The 21,094-nt window shown below is 46.7% G+C and overlaps 1 protein-coding gene across 2 annotated transcripts in view; it reads right to left on the reverse strand.

Moving 5' to 3' along the window:
* Positions 1-21,094, reverse strand: part of C5 (complement C5) — a 106,491-nt gene that overhangs the window by 84,599 nt on the left and 798 nt on the right. For both annotated transcript variants that reach the window (XR_014785941.1, XM_084821290.1), the window contains exons 2-6: positions 9,109-9,301; positions 7,034-7,202; positions 5,659-5,729; positions 3,597-3,688; positions 658-740 (exon numbers count right to left, since the gene is read on the reverse strand). Coding sequence is in view for 1 of the 2 variants with exons in the window: in XM_084821290.1 (XP_084677416.1) it covers positions 658-740; positions 3,597-3,688; positions 5,659-5,729; positions 7,034-7,202; positions 9,109-9,301 (608 nt within the window). In the remaining variant the exon portion in view is untranslated. The remainder of the gene's footprint in view (positions 1-657; positions 741-3,596; positions 3,689-5,658; positions 5,730-7,033; positions 7,203-9,108; positions 9,302-21,094) is intronic.

Consider the following 21,094-nt stretch of genomic DNA (forward strand, 5'->3'; position numbering starts at 1 on the left):
CATACCTAGGCACGGGAGGAGGCAGAGAGGCTTACTGGGAGACAAGGGGCAACTGGGATCCCCCACCCCCACCCCACTTGGATTTTTCTTAAACTAATTGCTTCGCTACTGCAAGCAGTAACAGAACTGCAATTGGTGTACAATGTTCCTGCATGTTGTTCCAAAGGAATTGTGGGTAGAAGGAAGATGGCAGCCTTTGACTAGGGTCAATCCCCACAGGCAATGTGGGGAAAATATGCCAGCCCACAGCATTAGGTCAAGGAAAAGAAAGGGAAAAGAACCCAGCTGCCACCACTGCATACCTTCCACTAACCCCCCTCCCCTACTGCCCAGAATTTTAAGAATTTTTTACCCCACCCCACCAAATCAGGCAGCAGTTTTCACATAACTCTTTTACTCACTCCACCCACAAATTTGGAGGAAAATGACTCCAAAAAACCTTCAGCTCAGCACCAGTTTAAATAAAGATGTTTGCATGTTACCATGCAACTTGGTCCTCAGGCTTCTGTTAAAAGTGCAGGGACAGGGCTAATGAATTTTCTTATTCATTATCTTTATTCATCGCTGTTCATAAACTGTTATCCCACCCTGAAAGCATTAGTGTGCTGGTTTAATAATACTCATAAGTAGTAACATTCCAGGAAGAATCCACATTACCGTATTCTTTAACTTGAAAGAATGTATCAGCAGAGGTTGCAAAGTCCGTCTGATACTTGGCTTTAATTTTCCAAATACCATATCTATGAAAAAAGTTAATGACAGCATTTTTTTTAGAAGTGGGAGAAAGGGGATCCCAAAGCCACATACTGGGACTGTTCACACAACACGCTAACCCACACTCAGTGGCTGACTGTGGGTTGTTTTGAACCATGGGTTAGCGTGTTGTCTGAACGCAGCACATTTTCCGCAGGGTGGGTTATCATGTTGTCTGAACGCAGCCAGGGTGGCTTGTTAACCACCCTGAACAACCCAGCAACAAACCATGGGTTGTCAAGGTGGCTTGTTTGAGAAAACAAGCCACAGTGCATGGTTAACAAGCCACCCTGGATGCATTCAGACAACATGCTAACCCACGGTTCAACAAACAACCCATGCTTCAAAACAACCCACACTCAACCACTGTTGAGCAGGAATCCAGTCGTGCAGTTAAGTAACTTTAGACTCTGCACTTCATGGTATAATGGGGGATTCCCCCTCTTTAGAAGGTAATGTGTATTACTGGACTTAACTTCAAAATGTGGGAAGCCGGCCATGCTGCATTTGGGGGCCATTCTGCTGAGAGGAGCTTTGGATATCTGGCTCAAAGTCCTACCAAGATGGTGCCATTGCAGGGATCTTAACACCAATCTCCCTGCTCAATCTTCCATAGGGCAGGAAAGCAGGGGATCCAACCACCCTCCCAAACCCCGGGATAGGCCGAGGGCATGCTGCCCTGGCACAGCCAGAGTATATCCCCAAGAGCAAGGAGCAGCACGCAGGCACAAACCCTTGGCTGGCTAGTGCTGCGAGCTTGGAGGGCTAAAAGGAAGCAAGCAGCCTGTGGCTTCTTTGCCTTCAGCCTAGCACAAACCCCCACAATGGCTTCAAATGAGCCAATTCTCCCCTCCTCTTTCCATGATCGCTTGGGACGGAGGGAAGCTTCCCCCACCTATGCCTGAAGCAATTGCACTGGGGAAGGGGAGACTGAGCTCAGGAAAAGCACATTGAAGGACAGGTCTTTCTGAGCACAATTCACTTCCCTGCCATTCCCCTGAAATTGTTCTGTTACCCCATCCTTTCTGCCCTCTCCCACAATTCTTTGCATCTGGACTCTACTTAACGATATAGGGCCCTCACTGGATAGGAGTCTTCAGTGAGCAAAGTAAGAAAATGAAATAAAAGGTATTCCCTAGTGAGGTTCCCTAGTGAGGTTCGCCTGGCACCTACATTGTATTTCTTTCGGCGCCAGGTGAAGACCTTTTTATTTTCCCAGGCATTTTAGCATTTTAGCATTCTAAATTTTTAGCTTTGCTGTTTTAAATCTGTATTTTAAACTCCTGCACTGCTGCTAGGCTTTATTGTGGTTGTATTGTTATACTGTGGTTTTAATGTTCTATATATTTTAAATTGTTTTATTGTGTGCTGTTTGGTTTTAATTTTTGTGAACCGCCCAGAGAGCTTCGGCTATTGGGCAGTATAGAAATGAAATGAAATGAATGAATAAATAAATAAAAGACAAGTTCAATTTTTTGAGGGAGAGGCCATAGCGCAGTGGTATAGTATATGCTTTCAGGGCAGAAGGTCACGGGTTCGATCCCCGGCGTCTCCAGGTAGGGCTGGAAAAACTCCTGCTTGAAATCATGGAGAGCCGCTGCCAGTCAGTGTCGACATAACTGGGCTAGATGGACCAAGGGTTTGACTCATATAAAGCAGCTTCCTATGTTCCTTGTTTATTTGCAGCATCGTGCAGACATTTAAGTGTCACTCTTCAGAAACGATTTATGAAAAAGTGTGCGACTGCAGTCAGTCAAGTCTGACGCTTCTGACTGAACCAGCGCACGCTGGGTGTGGGGACCTAGGAGAATCCAGCCTTTTAAAACAGAGCCGCCTCTCTCTTGTTTCCTTCTGCTAGAAACTCATTAAGAAGATGCCTGTGCTCCCTGCACTGCCAGCATCCCCTAGAGGGCTAAATGGGAACATGCTTTGCACCCTCTTCGAGCAAATATATCCAGGCTGTTGCAAGTCATCTTTACTGCATCCTTAGGGCGTTTTGAAGGGCCAAACTAAATGTAACAGTAATTGCACAATTGAAATTTGACATGCATGCTTTTTTAAAAATGCAGAGAGCTGTTTCCCCCCACAATGCAACCAGCAGGCATGGGCCGGGGCATACAGATCAAGGGAGAACGGTTAAAGTCCCCCAATTGCCACTCCAGCATCCCAGACTGGATCGCACCAGCTATTTGCTGTTAAAAAGCCATTACTTGCATGAATGGCAACTCATCTAGTCTGGCCCTTTAAAGAACAGTGCTAGGAAATTATGGATTTCAGCTAGGGCTACAGAATTCCTTCTCCGTACCCCATCTAATTCCATCCCATTCGTATCAAATGTTGGTTTCTGATTCCAAGAAGATTTATCCAACTGATGAGTTTTTTGAAAAGTAATACTGTGCCAATTATTTTCCACCCTTTCAGGACTCCAGTACGATTGGCTTGATTGTAGCGACAAATATGAATTGCAGTTATGGGGCCAGGGTTTAAATCATTCTTCCCCAACGTGGTTACCCTCCAGATGCACTGAATGCCCTGTGGCTGTGGATGATGGGAGCTGTACTCCATTGCATCTAGAAGGCACCAAGTTGGGGAAGGCTGGCTTAAACCCATCCATTCGAATTCAGGATATACAGAACGTTGCAGTGGAGGCTGGTGGCTCCAGTGTTAGTGGGGCAGTGCATCTGCTCTGGGTTTCAGTCAGAACCAGTCAGATCTCTAAAGGAGCTATCCAAGGTTTCTGCATTTTAAATCTGACTGGCTGAAAGATAGCAGCGTTGACACATTTCAGTTGCAAACAAAGACGAGGTTTTAGTTCATAACATTTAGAATATGAATAGATCTACTTAGGGTGTGGAGGAATTTTGAAGTCAGGGAAAGAGACAATTCCAGTGACATCATCTTCATTTATAATATCCACTTCTACTCCCTCTGGATCCTTTATAAGAAATAAAAATGAACTTAGCAGTTTTAACAGAGATAATACAAGCTTTTATTGATTGTTGACAACTTGCATATTGTTCTGACGGAAGCCGCCTTGGGAGCGTTTGGCCCTGAAAGCTGGCCGTTAAGTCTTTGAAATAAATGTGTAATTAAACATTTTAAAATAGTCCAAATTAAGGAGGGTGTGTGTAAGTCTCTGGATAATCAGAACTGACTAAACCCAAAAGCGATGTTTGCTTGAAAGATTTATACCTGGCTCTTGATGAAATGATATCCAAGGCGGCCTACAACAGACTTAAAACAGTACTAGAATGAAATATAAAGCAATAACAGCACCTCGAAATCAGCACCAGAATAGCCTTTGCATCATAAGGCAAGACATTGTCTTTCATTAAAAGCTTGAACAACTGCTCCCAGCTTGTTTCAAACAAACCATAGTGAAGTTGAACTGGACAGCTGTGCCATGGGAGGAGTGCAGGAGGCGCGTGAGCCCCGAGTGGGGAGGAGAGTCTCATTTCAATTACGCCAAACATTTGTTTACTGCGAGGAGGAGAAATCTGTGATGCCCAGATGTTGCTGGATAAGAAATCTCATAATCCCTGACCATTGGCCATGCTGACTGGGGATGGTGGGAGTTTTAGAGTCCAACAACATCTGGAGTCCCCGTAGGGCATTATGTTGCATGTTGTTCAGAATAACGTTACCCAGATCACCTTCTTGACTTTTGAACTGGGGGAGGACAGGAGAAGCGCGGAATACAGGAATCTGGCATGCAGCCAGACGGTGAAGAACCTTCAGCAATGTGTAAGGGATGTGAGAGGTGATGGGAGTTGTAGTCCAAAACATTTGGAGGGCATCAGGTTGGGGAAGTCTGCTCGATCTCTAGGGGTCTCCTCAGGAAGAGGGACGAGCTGCAGCTGTAAACAATGATCCAGCAGACGACCAGGAAGAAGAGGAGCTGGCAAGTGCGGATACAAACCGCTCCGTCTGCTCTGCACCCTTGCTGGGTTAACAGCTTCCTATCAATCCCCTGTGCTCCAGCCCCCACATTAAGTGCTGGCCCTGGGCACGGTATTGCAAATAGTTCCCTATTTTCTCCTGTCAATTGTTAACAATAGCCATGACTCAAAATGATAAAGACAGGATTACAATGACATGAATCTTCATGTGGGACAAACAATTCTGTCTGTATGTCTTTAGGAAGCTGTGGTTTTGCTAATGTCAAAACCACTAGTTAACAGGCAAGCAAGCAGTCTGCCCAAATGGGAAGTCGCTGCACACTCTTTTGTCCTAAGGAGAGGTTGGTCACTTGTGGCCCTCCAGATGTTGTTGGACTGCAATCCCCATCAACCCCAGCCAGCATAGCCATAGTCCCTCTCATTGTCAGGGACAATGAGAGTTGCAGTCCAACACTATCTGGAGGGCTATAAATTGCCCACCCCTGTCCAAAAGGCTAAGAGCTTTTCCACATGAGGCATTTATTCTGTGCTCATCGTTCCCTACTCTACGTTTGTTTACGGGTTCTTTAGATGATGTTGTGACCCTCCAGTTTCACTTCTGTTTTTGAAGAGCATTCGGTGACCTTTTTTTTTTAGAGCAGGGAAAATGCAGTATTCTTTCTGAAAGTGAAAGAAAATGCTTTTCCCACTTCTGCAATTGCAGTATTCTGCTATAGCGCAGTACCACCTAGAGATATGTAGCAGAAAAGCGGGAAGGAAACACTCCTGGTGTGGTGCTCAGATCTCAACTCTGTGACAAAACCAAAAGGAGATACAGTGGATTAAAAGCCTTGTGTAGAAAAGCCCTGACTTTCAGAATTGTAATAGCAGATTCCCAGGCTAATATTTTAAAGTTAAGTACCAAAGCCTAGTTTGTATGCTGGCATGTTTTCTTCCTGTTTCCATATTGCTTAAGTTTAAATTTAGAATCCGTATATGTTTACATTTAATTAGGCACAACACTCACCACAAAAGTCAAGGCTACTGATCTTCGTGCCGGCCTCAGTTCTTCATTCAAGGAATAGACTCGAACCTTCACTGCAGTGATAATTTCAAATAAATTAAAGTTAATTGTCAGGAAATGTATGCCTTCCAGCCAGTTTGGGAACCGCAGGTCAGCTAACACACAATATCATGCTAAAATCAATAAAACCACAAACAATCAGAAAAAAAATCCAAGAGCAGCCCCAAAACAATAAAAAATAGCCGACGTTAACCAAAAGTAAACACAGATAGATCAAACTCTAGTCTTTTCATTAAAAAGTGCATTTAAACCTTTGCCGCAGGAGGCATCATTTTGGAAGAGGCATTCCCTCCTACATGAAAGAGAAAGGGGGAATGCCTCTTCTGAGACTGTGCTTGCCGTCATTTAGGCTGCACACCTACAGTCCCTGGCTGGGTGTCACAGGAGCCATATGATGATGTGCACCTCCCTCTCCACCCACAGAGAGGAAGGTCCACAGACAGAGAGGAGGTCTGCCCTCACAAGCCCCCTCCTTACAAGTGGTGACAGCTCTGCTGTCCTTGCTGGTTCACCCTCAATGCTCCGATGGCGGTAGTGGAAAAAGGGAGGCATTCTGGGAGCACGCCAAGGCAGACCTGGGGAGGCTTTGAATCCACCGGTTCCAGGGTTTTCCCATTTCCACAACACAACCGTGGAACAGGGGGGAAACTGTGCCAGCCCTGAAGCTGGTATACTTCATTTCCTTCCAGTTCCCCCCGCCCCACAAGCATGATCTGGATTTGGCAGTTCTTCCACCATGGATTCTCCCTCCTACGCTCTCTTTGGATTGCCAAAGAGTTTTTGTTTATACCAGCGGTGTACAACTCACAGCCAGGGAGATGCATGTGTCCCCCTGCCCCAGGCCTTATCTGTGCTCCCCCCATAACCAGCTCTGTTGTCGCCACAACTGTTTTAAACAGGAGGTGGGAAACATTAAGGAAAAGAGAAAATAAGATAGAAAAAAAATTAGAAGGAGAAAAAGGTAAATCAGTGGTGCTCTTTGCTTTTCAACCTAAGGGGGAAAAATGCATGGACTGGAGTTTGCTGTCTGGCTAATGGGAATTGCTCTGTGGTGTTTCACTGTGGGAGGCTTACAGGGACTGAATAAATAAATAAATTACAATGAAACAACAGCAATACATCCAAAACAACACCATGATAAAATCACAGATCATGTTAAAACAGGAAGCAGGGGAAATAAAACTGTTCAGCAGTCTTTTTAGACAGAATGTTTTTGATCGATCAATCCAACCGATTAACGGATTAAACTTTACAGCCCTTAAAAAAAATTGGCTTAAAAATTCAGTATCGTGTTTACTAATAAAAAAAGTGACTTCACCTGACTGATCAGGAGTGTAAATAGGTTTGTCGGTCTGAATAAAGAGAAATCCATTCTCATAAGTAATGGGCATTTTCTTCTCTTTTGTAAAGTGTGGAGAAGTAGCTTCCAGATATACATATTCTACTGGATTCTTGGGGTCTCTGCTCGATAAATCTTTAGGTTGAATCTGGTAATGGAGGGAAATATTTTAACAAATAAGCAGTGAACTAATCATACAATAGAATAATTTCCCCTCGTTAATTAAGAGTGATAAAAAAATTCCTGAGTAACAAATTTGATACCATGATTTGCAGTTTTGGAGGAATCAAGTCAAGATCCATATTACTGGTTGTTTAAAGGATCTTTTAAAATGCCTATCCTTGCTATATGCAACTTCTTGTTATGCCTCAGGCATAAGACACCTTACTACAGCCGTCCTCAACCTGGTGTCCTCCCGATGTGCTGTACTACAACTCCCAGCATCCCCCAGCCAGCCATGGTTGGGGAAGGCTGCCTTACTATCGGAGGAGGGGTTTAAGGCCGCTGATGATGGGAAGTTCCAGAGTTCCAGCTATGGCAGCTATATCGGCAGTAAAAACAACGAAGAGTTTTGTGGACGAGGCGGGCTCTACCATTAGGCAGAATGAATTAGTTGTTTCAGGTGGCAGATTCCAGGAGGCGGCTGCGGATGTTGGAGGAGAGATGTATGTGCTATGTGGCCTGCTCTGCACCCCCTAAGTCAGCCCGCTGCCTTCAGGTGTGGTGAAGGATGCTTTCCCATCACCACTGTTGAGGCCAGATTCATCAGCCAGTCCAGCTGGCTTTGGTACATGGAATGGAGGGGCGCCATCTTGTTCTTCACTTCAGGCAGCAAAATGTCTCGGGCCCACCCCCTTTGTGGCACTTTAAAGACTCACACGTTTGTGGCGGCATACCTTTTCAAGGACTAGAGGCATCTGATAAACTCTAGTCCACCAAACCTTGTGCCATAATAAATGTGTCACAGGACATCAGGCCGCACTAATTACACGTTTTGTGCCGAAACACATTTGGCTCATGTTGCAATATATTTTATAGTACTAGGCCTATTAGAATTTTTATTATTTATGTGCTATTGAATGTAATTATCCGTATATGTAATGAAAGATCCTGTAACGTTTTCCCTTAGCGTGCTCTCTCTGGTTTAACAGGTTTTTGTTAAGGAATATTTTGTGCCTTTTATACTTTGTACTAATAATGGTTGGCCTTTAAGGCGCCACAGGACTCTTCGTTGTTGTTCTGGGGATGGGGATGACTGGGGGCAGGAATTGGACCCGGCAGGAGCCACAAATCCAGCAAAGGGCTGGGGAGTCCTAGGAGCCAAAAATGAATTCACCCGCGTGGCCTGAGGGGGTAGCCCTGTCCCCCTCCTTTGACTCTGAAGTCTCCTCTGGTCCAACCCTCAGCAGTGCAAAAGGGTGTTCCCACACACACTGCTACCACATCACCTCCCAGGGCTGCTGGAGGCCCCAGCAACATTGCAGCCAGTGCCTGGAACCCTTTGCATACCAATGGTTTCCTCAGAAGGATGGAGCTGGAAACCCTGTGTCGCTCCTGAATTTACCCAGCTCCTCCATGAACTCATGGTCCTTCCATCCTGCCAAGCTACACCAGTCTGGAACAAGATAAACTTCTTTACGATCCAGACCATATGTATTGAAATGGTGCGGCTAACACTGCAAAATCCCTTAAGAACATAAAAACATAAGAAGAGCTATGCTGGATCAGACCGAGGGTCTGTGTAGTCCTGCATTCTGTTTACACATTGGCCAACCAGCTGCGCATGGGAAACCCTGAAGCAGGACACAATTGCAACAGCACCCTCCCGCCCATGTTCCCCAGCAACTGGTGTACATGGGCATACTGCCTCTGATCCTGGAGGTAGCACATAGCCATCAGGACTGGTAGCCTGCAGGAATTTGGCATGTTTACTAGGAAACGAGTCCCACTGAGTTCAGCAGCACTTCCCAAGTAAGCGTGCCTAGCATCACAGCTCTAGTCTTACAAAAGAAATCGAGCACATAAGTAGACCAGAAACAGTTTTAACTACATACCGTTACAATTACAGAACCTTGGAACTGATTGGCAGGAGTTAGCTGAGTGCGACCAAGGGCATAAACAGTTCGTTTATCTGGAAAACTTTTAACAGATATTGTCACCGGAAACTCCTGTTCATATCCGAAGGCTTGGATCACCACCTTCTCAGATGATGCAACACGGAGAAGTTTGGGTGCTGAAATGACGTATCTGTAATGGAAAGGCACAACAAATGCTCTCTTTATCCCTTATTAAGGGGCTCTCCAGACACTGTGGTTGATTTGTGGAGGCTATGGGCTTCTTCACACGGAGCTTTTATCCTACTATTGAGATTGGTTACTCATGGAAGTTGGCAGGCCCTTTAGATGATGTTGTCAACCTCCAGGGCATCTCCCGCACTAAATGACCTGTATTCCATTTTTTAAAAGACTGGAGATAGTGAGCTACCAAATTACAGTGCTTGAGTTCTTCTTGAGTTCCCTACTGAAAAGAGGAAAAAATGCAATAAGAGGAGCTAGACCACAGCGCCATCTAGCGGCTGTATAATGAAACATATAAAAGACTCAGATAAGGGGGAAAAGGAAGGGGGGAAGGAAATGCATGTAAAGGGAGTCCGTCGTGATCCTACATTTAAAACAGAAGCAGAAAGCCCCATTTTAAATGTGGGATTTTAGGCTGGTGTAGAGATGCTCTATGTCACCACCACTTATACAGCCAGATGATATCACCCCGGCAATCACTTTCGTTCATGTTTGATGAACACTTTTTATCCTTATGTTGCAGATCTGACACTCCTGGCACAAACGTGTGAGTTCGGAGACTTGTGTGATTCCCTCATTACGGAGTGTATTGCTTGTGGAGTGAGCTCAGACAGGCTGAAGGCCTGGTTGCTAAGGGAGCATGATTTGACCTTGACTCAAGTGCTAGATATTTGCAGAGCTGAAGAAGCAGCAGCGCAGCACTTGAGGGTTGGATTTGCAGAGGCAAGGACATGCAGTAGCTCAAAAGCAAGCCCGGGGAGTATGACAAGCAACAAAGTTTCCTGCAAAGCCCTCCGCACAAGGGAAAGCCTGCAACAAGTGTGGCACCAGCCATAGCCCCAGGAATGGCCCAGCATATGGAGCTCTTTGTTTAAATTGCTCAGGAAAATATCACTTTGCAAAACTGTGCAGTGCCAAGCACGCAACTTCAGCTGCAGGCAGTGGTGTAGTGGAGGCCGGGCTCGCAGGGTCGCAGCCCCGGCACTTTTTCATTAGCAGGGACTCTGATGTCATCTGCCAGCCCCCTCAGAATCCCCTGTTCCCTCTGGGCTTAGCTGCAATCCTCACTGTAGCTGTGGGGGGATGAATTTTCCAAGCAACAATATATTGTTCCATGTAGGAATGCAAATATTTGGGATGACTTGGTCTGGAATGGGCAATTAAGACCTAGTCGCTTCACCAAAGAGGTGCGCCTGGTGGAGATGAAAACTCCTAGAACTGGTTTGTGGATATGGATAGACACAGCTGCCTGAAATTTTTGGACCGCCCTTGGAGACTGTCACAGTGAGCTCCTGCATTTCCAAATTTACCATTATACCACTGTGTGTGTGTGTGTGTGTGTGTGTGTGTGTGTTTCAATCCAGCTGGATGTGTGGGCATTTCTGTTGGAGGGGGTTGGGGAAATATAATGAAGGAGCTTAGGGAAGGCTAATGGGTAATGTTGGGGTGCTACGGGAGTGTGCAAGGGGGCTGTTTAAATGAGAAGGGATCTGTCCGTGAGGGCTGAGTTGAGAGGGTGAAGCTTCCATAGAGTACCATATTTTGAAAACCTAAAATGTTTGTGAGTGAGTGAGTGAGTGAGTGGGTGGGTCGGTGAAAAAGATTTTAACACCCCTGCATCTTTTTTCTCCGACATCCAATTAAAATACCCCTGCCTTACTCTCAGCTGCACTGTCTTTGGATCCCAGTTGAAGGCTGTATATCTTACAAGGTTGGACAATCGTAGCAGGGGGCGCAACTGTGACTGTCATGAAGGGACCCGGCACCTCTGAATTTGCCTCTGCACTGCTGGCTGCAGGACAAGGAACTTAATTCTTTGCTTGGTGGCGCTGCGTTTGCAAGCCAGAGTGCAGAGCAGAGGGTGTCTACTGCTCCCTGGTGTGAGGAGGTGAATGCTGCTGGAAAGCCCATTTCTCCCTAACAGGACACTGGTGCAGGTATAAATACTATTCCAGAAGACATGGCTAGGCCAATGCAAAGAAAAAAATCCATGGGGGTGTGAGAATTTCACCCAGGGGGACATTTAGAGGCCTTTGCAAGAAAGGTGCATTTGAGGCAGAATCTATATTCTGCATTACATACAAGCAGATCCAGAGCTACAAAATCGGAAATCCTCGCATGAATCTGGATGGCCATTTGGGAGGAAACAGGTGCAGCCTGCTCTGTACCTTTATAGGCCACGGAAAGATCACATCAGAATGGAAGATAGTGTGCTCCTGGTGGGTGACAGTCGAGCCAGGCAGGATGTGTTAAAAGTGCTACGTTCCCCACATCAAGGAGTTCAGCTTTCCAAGAAGCATGACTGTATAGTGCTATTTTGGCTGAACATGAATGCCCTACTGTGCCAAACTGTGCCAAAAGTTCCAGCCGAGCAATCAGAGAGCCTATGATTTCCCATGCCATCCCAGAACTGTGATGGGGCGAGGCAATTTGATCACATAATGCCTATACTGCACCAGCTGCACTGCTTATCAGTGTGCTTCTGAGCCCAATTTAAAGTGCTGGTTTTGACCTTTAAAGCCTTAAACAGTTTGGGACCATGTTACCTGAAGGACCGCCTTCACCCATACCAGCCTGCCTGCACTTTAAGATCAGAAAGAGAGGCCCTTCTCATTTGCCCACCCATGCGAGCAGTGAGGTGGGTGACTACACGTGAGAGGGCCTTCTCTGCAGTGGCCCCACACCTTTGGAACAAGTTGCCATCAGAGGTCTGCCATGCTCCATCATTGCAGGCTTTTAAGAAGGCCTTGAAAACATATGACTTTACCGTGGCCTTCTCTTGACATGACTGCTGCTGTTGCTGTTACTGCTGTTGTTGTTGCTGGTTTTATTGTTGGCTTTTATTGTTTTTATTGCTATTTTACTGTGTTTATGTTTTTATCATTTTTAATATTTTAATTGTTTTTATGTATTTTGTGCTGTAAGCTGCCTTGGGAGGGCTTCTGCCCTGAAAGGAGGCAAAGAAAAGTTTTAAATAAATAAATAACTTGCCTTGGCTTAAAGTTGCAGGGGATATTTTTGAGTTTCTTGGACATTCATAGCTCACCATTGTTGTTAGCTCAGCTGTTGTTGGGAGCTGCACCTTTTCAGCATGCAGCTCCTTTGCTGAGGGAACTGCACCGGCTGCCTATTCACTACTGGGCCAGGTTTAAGGTTTTAGTACTAGTGTACTAAACAACTTGGGACCAGGATTCCTGGGAGAGCGCCTTCTCCCTTACCAACCTGCCTGGTCATTGAGGTTATCAGAGGGCATGCTCCTGGTGGTTCCACATGGGCCTATGGCCTGATTGAAGCCCACCAAGAGAACAGCCTTTAGTGTGGTGGCCCCCTTTATTTGGAACTCCCTGACCCTGGAGGTCAGGCAGGCACCAACATTGTGTTGTTTCCGGCGCCTCCTGAAAACAGCGCTGTTCCAGGAGGCATTCCTTAACTGACCAGCCACTGTTTCCATTGGCATTCTGTTTTTTTAAAAGCATAATTTTAATATGGTGATTTAATCTTTTTTTATTATTTTCCTCTCTAACCTCCTATGTTCACTGCTCCAAAATCTGTTTTAGATATGGAGTATTATACAAGTATTGTAAATAAATAAATTGTGGATTATTCCTCTAAATATCCAGAGCTTTTACACCGTCAGGGCAAGACAGCTGCATCTGTAATAGCCAAGATGAAGGCTACCTTTTCACACCTGGCATATACACAAGGAATGTGATCACGTACCCTTTCCAAGCACACTCCTGCTACAGTATGCTGGGGTGTTTCATTGATCCACTCCAGCCCAGGTGATCCACAAGATAATGGACAAGCAGGGCGCACTCTCCAAACTGTCAAGCTCCTGTTCAAAACATGTGCATTGGACCGCTCTGATCCCCACCTGCATCTGAGGAACGAGCCGATCACTGGGTCACAATTTGCGCCAACACAAATGTTGATGGGTCGGCTGGTGTGCAGCACACTAGCTACAGCACTGGCTCTCACACTGCAAATACCTAGTGGCGCCCATGAGCAACTGATGACTTGTCACACATCCCAGAAAAGGCACTATGACACTCATGCGTCACCTTCTCCTTTTATTGTCAGAAGGGGAGAGGGCCTGGATGCAGCCAGGAGGTGGATGGGTTGCTGCAACAGTGAAATGCAAAAGCTCTGAGCTTCGTTCCGTGTTTATTTATGTATGTATTTATATATATTATTATTTAAAATATTCGTATCCCGCCCTATATCATTAAGATCTCAGGGTGGCGTACAGATAAAATCAATTTAAACACTATAAATAATAAATAATTTAAACAACTGAAAACATATTAAACATTAAACAAGCTAATACTAATTAAAATCTAAAACAATAAAACAGTTTGCTACTTAAGGAATGATTTAGCCCTCAAAGGCTTTGGTAAAAAGCCATGTTTTTACTTGGTGCCGAAATGACACCAATGTCTGTGCCAATTGGGCCTCCAAGGGGAGGGCATTCCACATCCGGGGTGCCACAGCAGAGCAGGCCCTCTCCCACGTCCCACCATAATGCACGACTCGCACTAGTGGGACGCAGAGGAGGGCCCCTCCAACAAATCTCAGTCCTTGGGCAGGCATATATAGGGAGAGACACTCCCTCAAATATTCAGGTCCCAAGCCGCTTAGGGCTTTAAATATCATCACCAGAACCTTGAATTCCACCCGGAAGCATATTGGCAGCCAGTGCAATTCTTTTAAGACTGGTGTTTGCAAGATGTTCCCGTCAACAGTCTAGCTGCTGCATTTCGCACTAACCGCAACTTCGGAGTCGTCTTCAAGGGCAGCCCCACGTAAAGTGCATTGCAGTAGTCTAATCGGGAAGTTACCAGTGCATGTACTACTGTGGCTAGGTCATCCTATGAGTAGGGATGTCAGAGAATTTCGCCACGAATCTCGGGGAGGCCGAATGCCAGCGCATTCGGCCCCCTGAAATTGGTGGCAAAACGGTCTGCCCCCCCGCCCCCCCCCCCCCCCCCGGGACGGGACTTACCTTGTGCGAATGTCCCTGGCAGCGGCAGGTAAGGGACTTTCTTACATCCCTACCTATGAGTAAAGGCTAATGGAGGAAGCACTTCTCGGAGGAACCATGGGTACGGCTGTGCAGACGGTATAAAATCCGCTCCATCTGTGTTTTGTGGATTGTCAGGCAGCTTTTGTCCTGTCATTCCCTCACAGATGGATGCCAATTTTTTTTCGTCAAGCGGAAAAATATGTAAATAATTACGTAAGAGTTTTCGTAAAGATTTACATAATTTACCTTAATATGTAACATTTAGCGTATTGTTCCCCATTCCATTCAACTTTTCCTTAGCAGAAACTTCCATCTTTTCCTACAAATAAGTATGCATACATTTTGGGAAAGTAAAAAAAAAAAAATCCGAAAGTCCGTGGACTCCGCGCAGCCTGAGGGAGTCGCTTCACAGTGGATTCCGCAAGATGGATTCTTAGAAATCCGAGCTCATTTTAGTCTGTCTCGAATTTCTCCAGCATCCCTAACCACAGGCACCTGAGGAAATCCTGTGCTTCAGCTTGGCCACAGTTTGATTTCAGCTCATGACAGTCTTTAGGAGAATGCCACCCTGAAACAGCTGAACTCCCAGATCAATGAAGTCAGGAGGCAGGACCCCTGCCAGAGCCCAAAGAAGTACTGGAACAAAAGACCACGCAGATCAGAGTGGTCGGACTGGGCACCTGCCAGCAAAGTACCATGATTTCATAATGGCTTGATGGTAAAGACTTAACCCCAATGGAGAGTCAAGTGCTTGTAACCTCTAACTCTACAGTCATCAGAGAATTCATGTTGGCTTATTTTAGAGAAATGCTTCTAGCTGAGAAAGAGGGGTGTGGGTTCAAGGGCCATCACTCCTCCCATAACTCAGTGGCTAGGATCTATGTTCTGTGTTCTCCTCCTCGCCCCACAGTCAGTCCTGTGTTTGTGAGCTTCAGTGCCAATCATACGTGTTACTTGTTTTTAAAAGCTGTTCAACTGTCTGCCGTGGTGCACGGTCAACAGGGAAGTGTGCAATCCTGTGAGCCGTTGCACAAGGGACCCGTACAAAAATATTGCAATACTCTGGTTAAAAACTCCATCATAAAACAGACATCCCAAACAAGCAAACCACAAACACAATTTTGTTTGCAAGTCATGACTGCAATCTTATGCATTAAACTCAGTGGTACTAACTTCTGACTACATAGGTTCAACTTGCAGAAACCACACTGAGCTTCAGCCAAAGATGGAACCTTTTGTCTTTTAATTAGAAACGCAAACAATTTTGCAAAGAAGTGTTGCCATTTAAACCCCAGCAAAAGAAAGGGAAAGAAATATGCAGCCTCAGCTTATTTTCCTCATTCTCTGACTTTCTCTATGCTAACCTGTCTCAAACAATAGCAAAACTTGAAAGCCTCATTATCACCTCATTCACTTGCCAGAGCAAGAAGGGCTCCATCCATTAACCTGGTGTGGCTCCTGTTCTATTAAAAAAAAAAGGCCCTGGAGCTGTGCTTCCCCATCTTCCCCCTACTCTCTCCATGGGGGCAAAGTGTTCAAGTGCAGGAAATTTTTGTGTCTTTTTTAATCTTGCAAAAAAATATATTTATTTATTTATTTATTTAATTTTTTAATCGCCCATCTGGCTGGTCACCCAGCCACTCTGGACGATGTACAATAATAGAAACAGTTTAAAACAAAATTCTACATCAAAACATCATATTTCTAAAATACCCTAACCCACCCCAAATGCCTGCCTGAACAACCACGTTTTTAATGCGTGACGGAAGCATAGAGGGGGCAAGGTGGAGTTCCCAAGGGAGGAAGTTCCACAGACTGGGGGCCACCACAGAGAAGGCCCTCTCCCTCGTCCCCACCAGTCTAGCTGTTCTGGCTGATGGGACAGAGAGAAGGCCATCCAAGGCTGATCTTGCTAAGCGGCCTGTCTGGTGTTGCTGGAGGCTCTCTTTAAGATAGGCTGGGCCGGGACTATATAGGGTTTTAAAGGTCAAAACCAACACCTTGAATTTGGCCCGGAAAACAACTGGTAACCAGTGCAACCCCTTCAGCACTGGAGTGATGTGATCTCGCCGACAGCTGCCTTTAATCAGGTGAGCCGCCGCGTTCTGTACCAGCTGCAGCTTCCGAACCGTCTTCAAGGGTAACCCCACGTAGAGCGCATTACAGTAGTCTAAACGAGAGGAGACCAGGGCATGTACTACCGATGGGAGCAGATGGTCGGGAAGTTAGGGGTGCAGCCGCCGTATCAGATGGAGTTGGTACACCTGAGCCTCCATGGACAGCTGGAAGTCCAAAATGACCACCAGGCTGCGGACCTGGTCTTTCAAGGGTAGCTGTACCCCATTCAACACCAGGTCAACATCCCCCAGCCTCCTCTTGTCTCCCACCAAAAGTACCTCGGTCTTGTCAGGGTTCAGCTTCAGCCTATTCTTCCCCATCCAGCCACTCACCGTCTCCAGACATTTGGACAGGGATTCTACGGCCAACCTTGGTGAAGATCTGAACGAGAGGTAGAGCTGCGTGTCATCCACATATTGATGACACTGCACCCCAAACCTCCTGATGATAGCCCCCAGCGGCTTCACATAGATGTTAAATAGCATCGGGGAGAGGATGGAACCCTGTGGCACCCCACAAGTGAGTGGCCATGGGTCCGAAACCTCCTCTCCCAGTGCTACCCTCTGGTACCTGCCGGAGAGGAAGGCCCAGAACCAATGCAATACGGTGTCTCCAATGCCCAACCCCTCCAGGCGGTCCAGGGGAATACCATGGTCAACAGTATCAAAAGCTGCTGAGAGGTTGAGGAGAACAAGAAAGGAGCATTCGCCCCTATCCAGAGACCTCCTCATATCATCCACCAAGGTAACCAAGGCCGTTTCTGTCCCATGCCCAGGCCTGAAGCCCGACTGAAACGGATCTAGATAATTGGCTTCTTCCAAGTGTGCCTTCAACTGCATCGCCACCACCCACTCAATCACCTTGCCCAAAAATGTACGGATGGGGGAGAAATCCACCATGGACCCCAATGAGGCTGGATTCCAAGAATCCAGCCCCACTGGGGCCCATGGCAGAACAGAGCACTCACCTCCACCTCTGTGTGGAATCCTACTGGGTCGGATCTGTTGCTGCCTTGATCCTGGGGATCCAGCCGAGTCCCTGGCAAATGTCGATACGGCCGGCAGCCATTGCCGTGCCGTATCTCTGTAAGTCAGGCTCCGGATGCAAATGGCGTAGTGGGCGCCATTTGCGGCCATAAAGCTGGTAGATTAGCCTAAGTGCAGCTGAAAATGGCTGCATTTAGGCTAATCTACCAGCTTTACAGCAGCAAATGGCACCCACTACGCCATTTGCGTCCGGAGCCTGACCTACAGTGATACGGCACGGCAATGGCTGCTGACCGTATTGACATTCGCCAGCGAAGCGGAGCTGACAGCCGGCTCCGCAGGATCAAGGCGGAGCGGAGCTGGCCTGGATGGATTCCGGGGGGGGGGGAGGAATGAATCGCCTCCCCCCCCCGGACCGCCCCACCTGGAACAGGGTAAGTGATCCACCCATCCCTACTGTCAGGGTGGAAACTGAGCCAATAGAGCCCCAGAGCAGTTCTGATTCCGAGGAGGAACAGCAATCCGTGGGAGAGGAGCTCGCTCATCTCTCACAAGCACAGCAGCTGGTAGAGATTCCTCCTGCCAGCATTCCTGGGAGAGATAGTAACCCTGGCAGCAAGAGAGCGCTGGAGGGGGGCTCGCTGGACGCTCGGCGCAGACGCAGGGAGCAACAACAGATGGTGGGTGCCGAGAGGAGGCGTAGTGCTCGCTTGGCGTGCAAACAACAGTCGCATCCCGAGAACCCAGGGGAAAGAGGGAGGATCTCTCCCTAGCCCATAAGTTTAGGGTCTTCCCGTGTTTCTCCTTCAAACGGGGACCAACTGCCTTACCTGGAGCTTAGGCTACTCTGCTATCTTTCCCCAGTGCTGTTCCTTGCTTTGGCGCTAGCGACTAGTATTCTGAAAGAGTCATAAAGGAATAAAGGAATAAAGTCTCGGAAAGAATTCCTCGTCTTCTGTGTCCTGAGTTGGCTATTGGTGGGGACTGCAAGAGGCAGCTAGGGCGTTCCTGACACCTACAAAAATGGCAGATTCGAGACTGGGCAAAAGTTGTTCAGAACTTGGGGATCCAAGGAGGGCTTCTTTAAGAGCGGTCTTATCACTGCCTCCTTGAGAGCTGACAGCATCACTCCCTCCTCAAGGGAGGCATTCACCACCACCCTGATCCCTCACCCAGCCTCTCTCTGCAGCTCATAATGAGCCAAGATGGGCAAGGATCAAGTAAGCAGGTGATCGGCCTTACAGATGAAAGCACCTTGTCCGCTCATCAGGAGGAAGAAGCTGGAACCAATCCCACAAAACCGGTGTGCCACAGACCGCCTCTTGCTCACTAACTGTATCCACAGCGCACGGAATAACACTCCTAAATTCTGACTCTTTCACTGCAAGTTCCTCCTTCCTTTCCAAACTGCATGAAAAGTCAGCAATGTATGCAAAGATTCACAGCTGTCTGCACATATTTAAAAGAAAAAAGTCCTCATCCACAATGCCCAGCAGAGGAAGCACATATGTACAACAGTACAAAGAAATAATGTGGGATGAATTACATCACAAAAGCATGAGGAACTGCAACAGAGGAGCTACGGTTTAGGCATAGCCTAAATTAAAGCAATAAATTGTTCAGGGATGGCTGTTTTTCCACCATACTCCGTAGTTGTCACATAACAGAGGCTTGATCATTCATCTCAACCTTTGGAAAGATTAAGAACATAAGAGGAGCCCTGCTGGGTCAGACCCAGGGTCCATCCAGTCCAGCATTCTGTTCACACAGTGGCCAACCAGCTTCCCATGGGAAACCCACAAGCAAAACATGAGCGCAACATCACCCTCCCACCCATGATCCCCAGCAACTGGTGTAGAGGCATACTGCCTCTGATACTGGAGGTAGCACATAGCCATCAGGACTAGCAGCCACTCATAGCCTTCTCCTCCAGGAATCTGTCTAACCCCCTTTTAAAGCCATCCAAGTTGGTGGCCATCACTACGTCTTGTGGTAGCGAATTCCATAGTTTGACTCTGCGCGGTGCGAAGAAGCCCTTCCTTTGATCTGTCCTGGATCTCCCACCAATCAGCTTCATAGGATGACCCCATTGGGTTCTAGCATTATGAGAGAGGGAGAAAAATGTCTCCCTGTCCACATTCTCCAGACCAGGCATAATTTTGTACTGCTAATTCCTGCATATCAGTTGCTATTCGAGGCACAGCTATGGAGGCCAGCTGAAAAGTCAGACATCCTGTTTATGTACATTCAGCTCTACTGGATTGCTCCAACTATATACAATTAATTGAACAATTGTACAACTTTTCTGTAACACAGGTACAACCATATATGCCAGTGCGTCCGGTAGGCCAGCCATGGGGTGGGGACAATGGGAGTTGTAGTCCTGCACATCTGGAGGCCACAAAGAGTTTAATTGCCAAGAAGTGGTGCAGTTCCAATCCTCTAGCCCCCCCATGGCTGAGTTGACCGAATACCTCAGGCTGCGCAATGGTCAACTCATGCCTCACAAGACCTTTGAAAAACATGGCCTCCATTTACCATCCATCTTTTTTAATGTTGATATTAGTTCATGGAAAGCTTTTTCTGTGTCATAACACACCGACATTGCCCACTGTTAAAGACATATTTTGCATTAAATAAAATAACTGGGGGGTGGGGAGAAATTTGTGGAGAGAATAGCTTGATGACAGCAGCCATAGCAGGGCCGAAGCCCTGCCAAAATCAGCAAGACCTTTGCTTCATTGGGGTTTGTCTAATCAGCCAGCAGCATGCTTTTGTAGAGTGGAGGCTGGTCGCTCCGATGTCAGTGGGGCAGTGAATCCGCTCCGGGTTTCTGTCAGAACTCTAAAGGAGCTATCCAAGGTGCTAGAGTTCTGACTGGTTCTGACCGAAACCTGGAGTGGATTCACCACCCCACTGACATCGGAGCCAGCAGCAGCCACTCCTTGTGTCTGAATAGCAGATTAATCTATATATATCATCTTATCCTATTTAATCTTTACCTATTCATTTCTTACCGGGCTCTTGGTATGAAAGGAGGCCTCAAGTGGATTACAAATTGCATAAACGAAGTTAGCATAGAACCATTTAAATAAATAAGGCAGACCAAACCAGTTCAACAAATAATATTACAATGGAATTAAAAGAGTATTCGAGCTGGGTTAAAAATACATGTGTACACAGAGACCTGTGTAGTGTTTCCTCTGAGGTTTATTTTCTAAAGCATAGTTATGGAGGCTGCAATCTGAAGTAGATAATGGTGGAAGGTGTCTTAATCTTTTCTCCTACAGTGGTCTGTTGTTGTTTTTCAGCTCTGCCCCCTTCCCAGTTGCTTCCCCCGCCCTACAGAAATGATATGGGTCCCTATTGTGTGTGGGGGGGACTGCAGAAAACAGCTAGAGGGGAAAGGATTAAAAAGCTTCCGTGCGCACACACACACACTGCCCCCCTGCAAAAGGTGCAATTTGATAAAACAGAAACCTTGCGCGGAGACAAATTGCACAGGACTTCGCATTCAGCCTCTCATCCCTGAATGCCTTCTAACATAACATTGTTCTAACCAGCCATCGTAAAACAACACATGAGGCTTTGTGGTGGGCATCTTTGGGCAAGGAGG

This window comes from Heloderma suspectum, chromosome 14 (genome assembly GCF_057233095.1).
Source record: "Heloderma suspectum isolate Gila_16-S chromosome 14, 16-S_ref, whole genome shotgun sequence".
Taxonomy (NCBI): Eukaryota; Metazoa; Chordata; class Lepidosauria; order Squamata; family Helodermatidae; genus Heloderma; species Heloderma suspectum.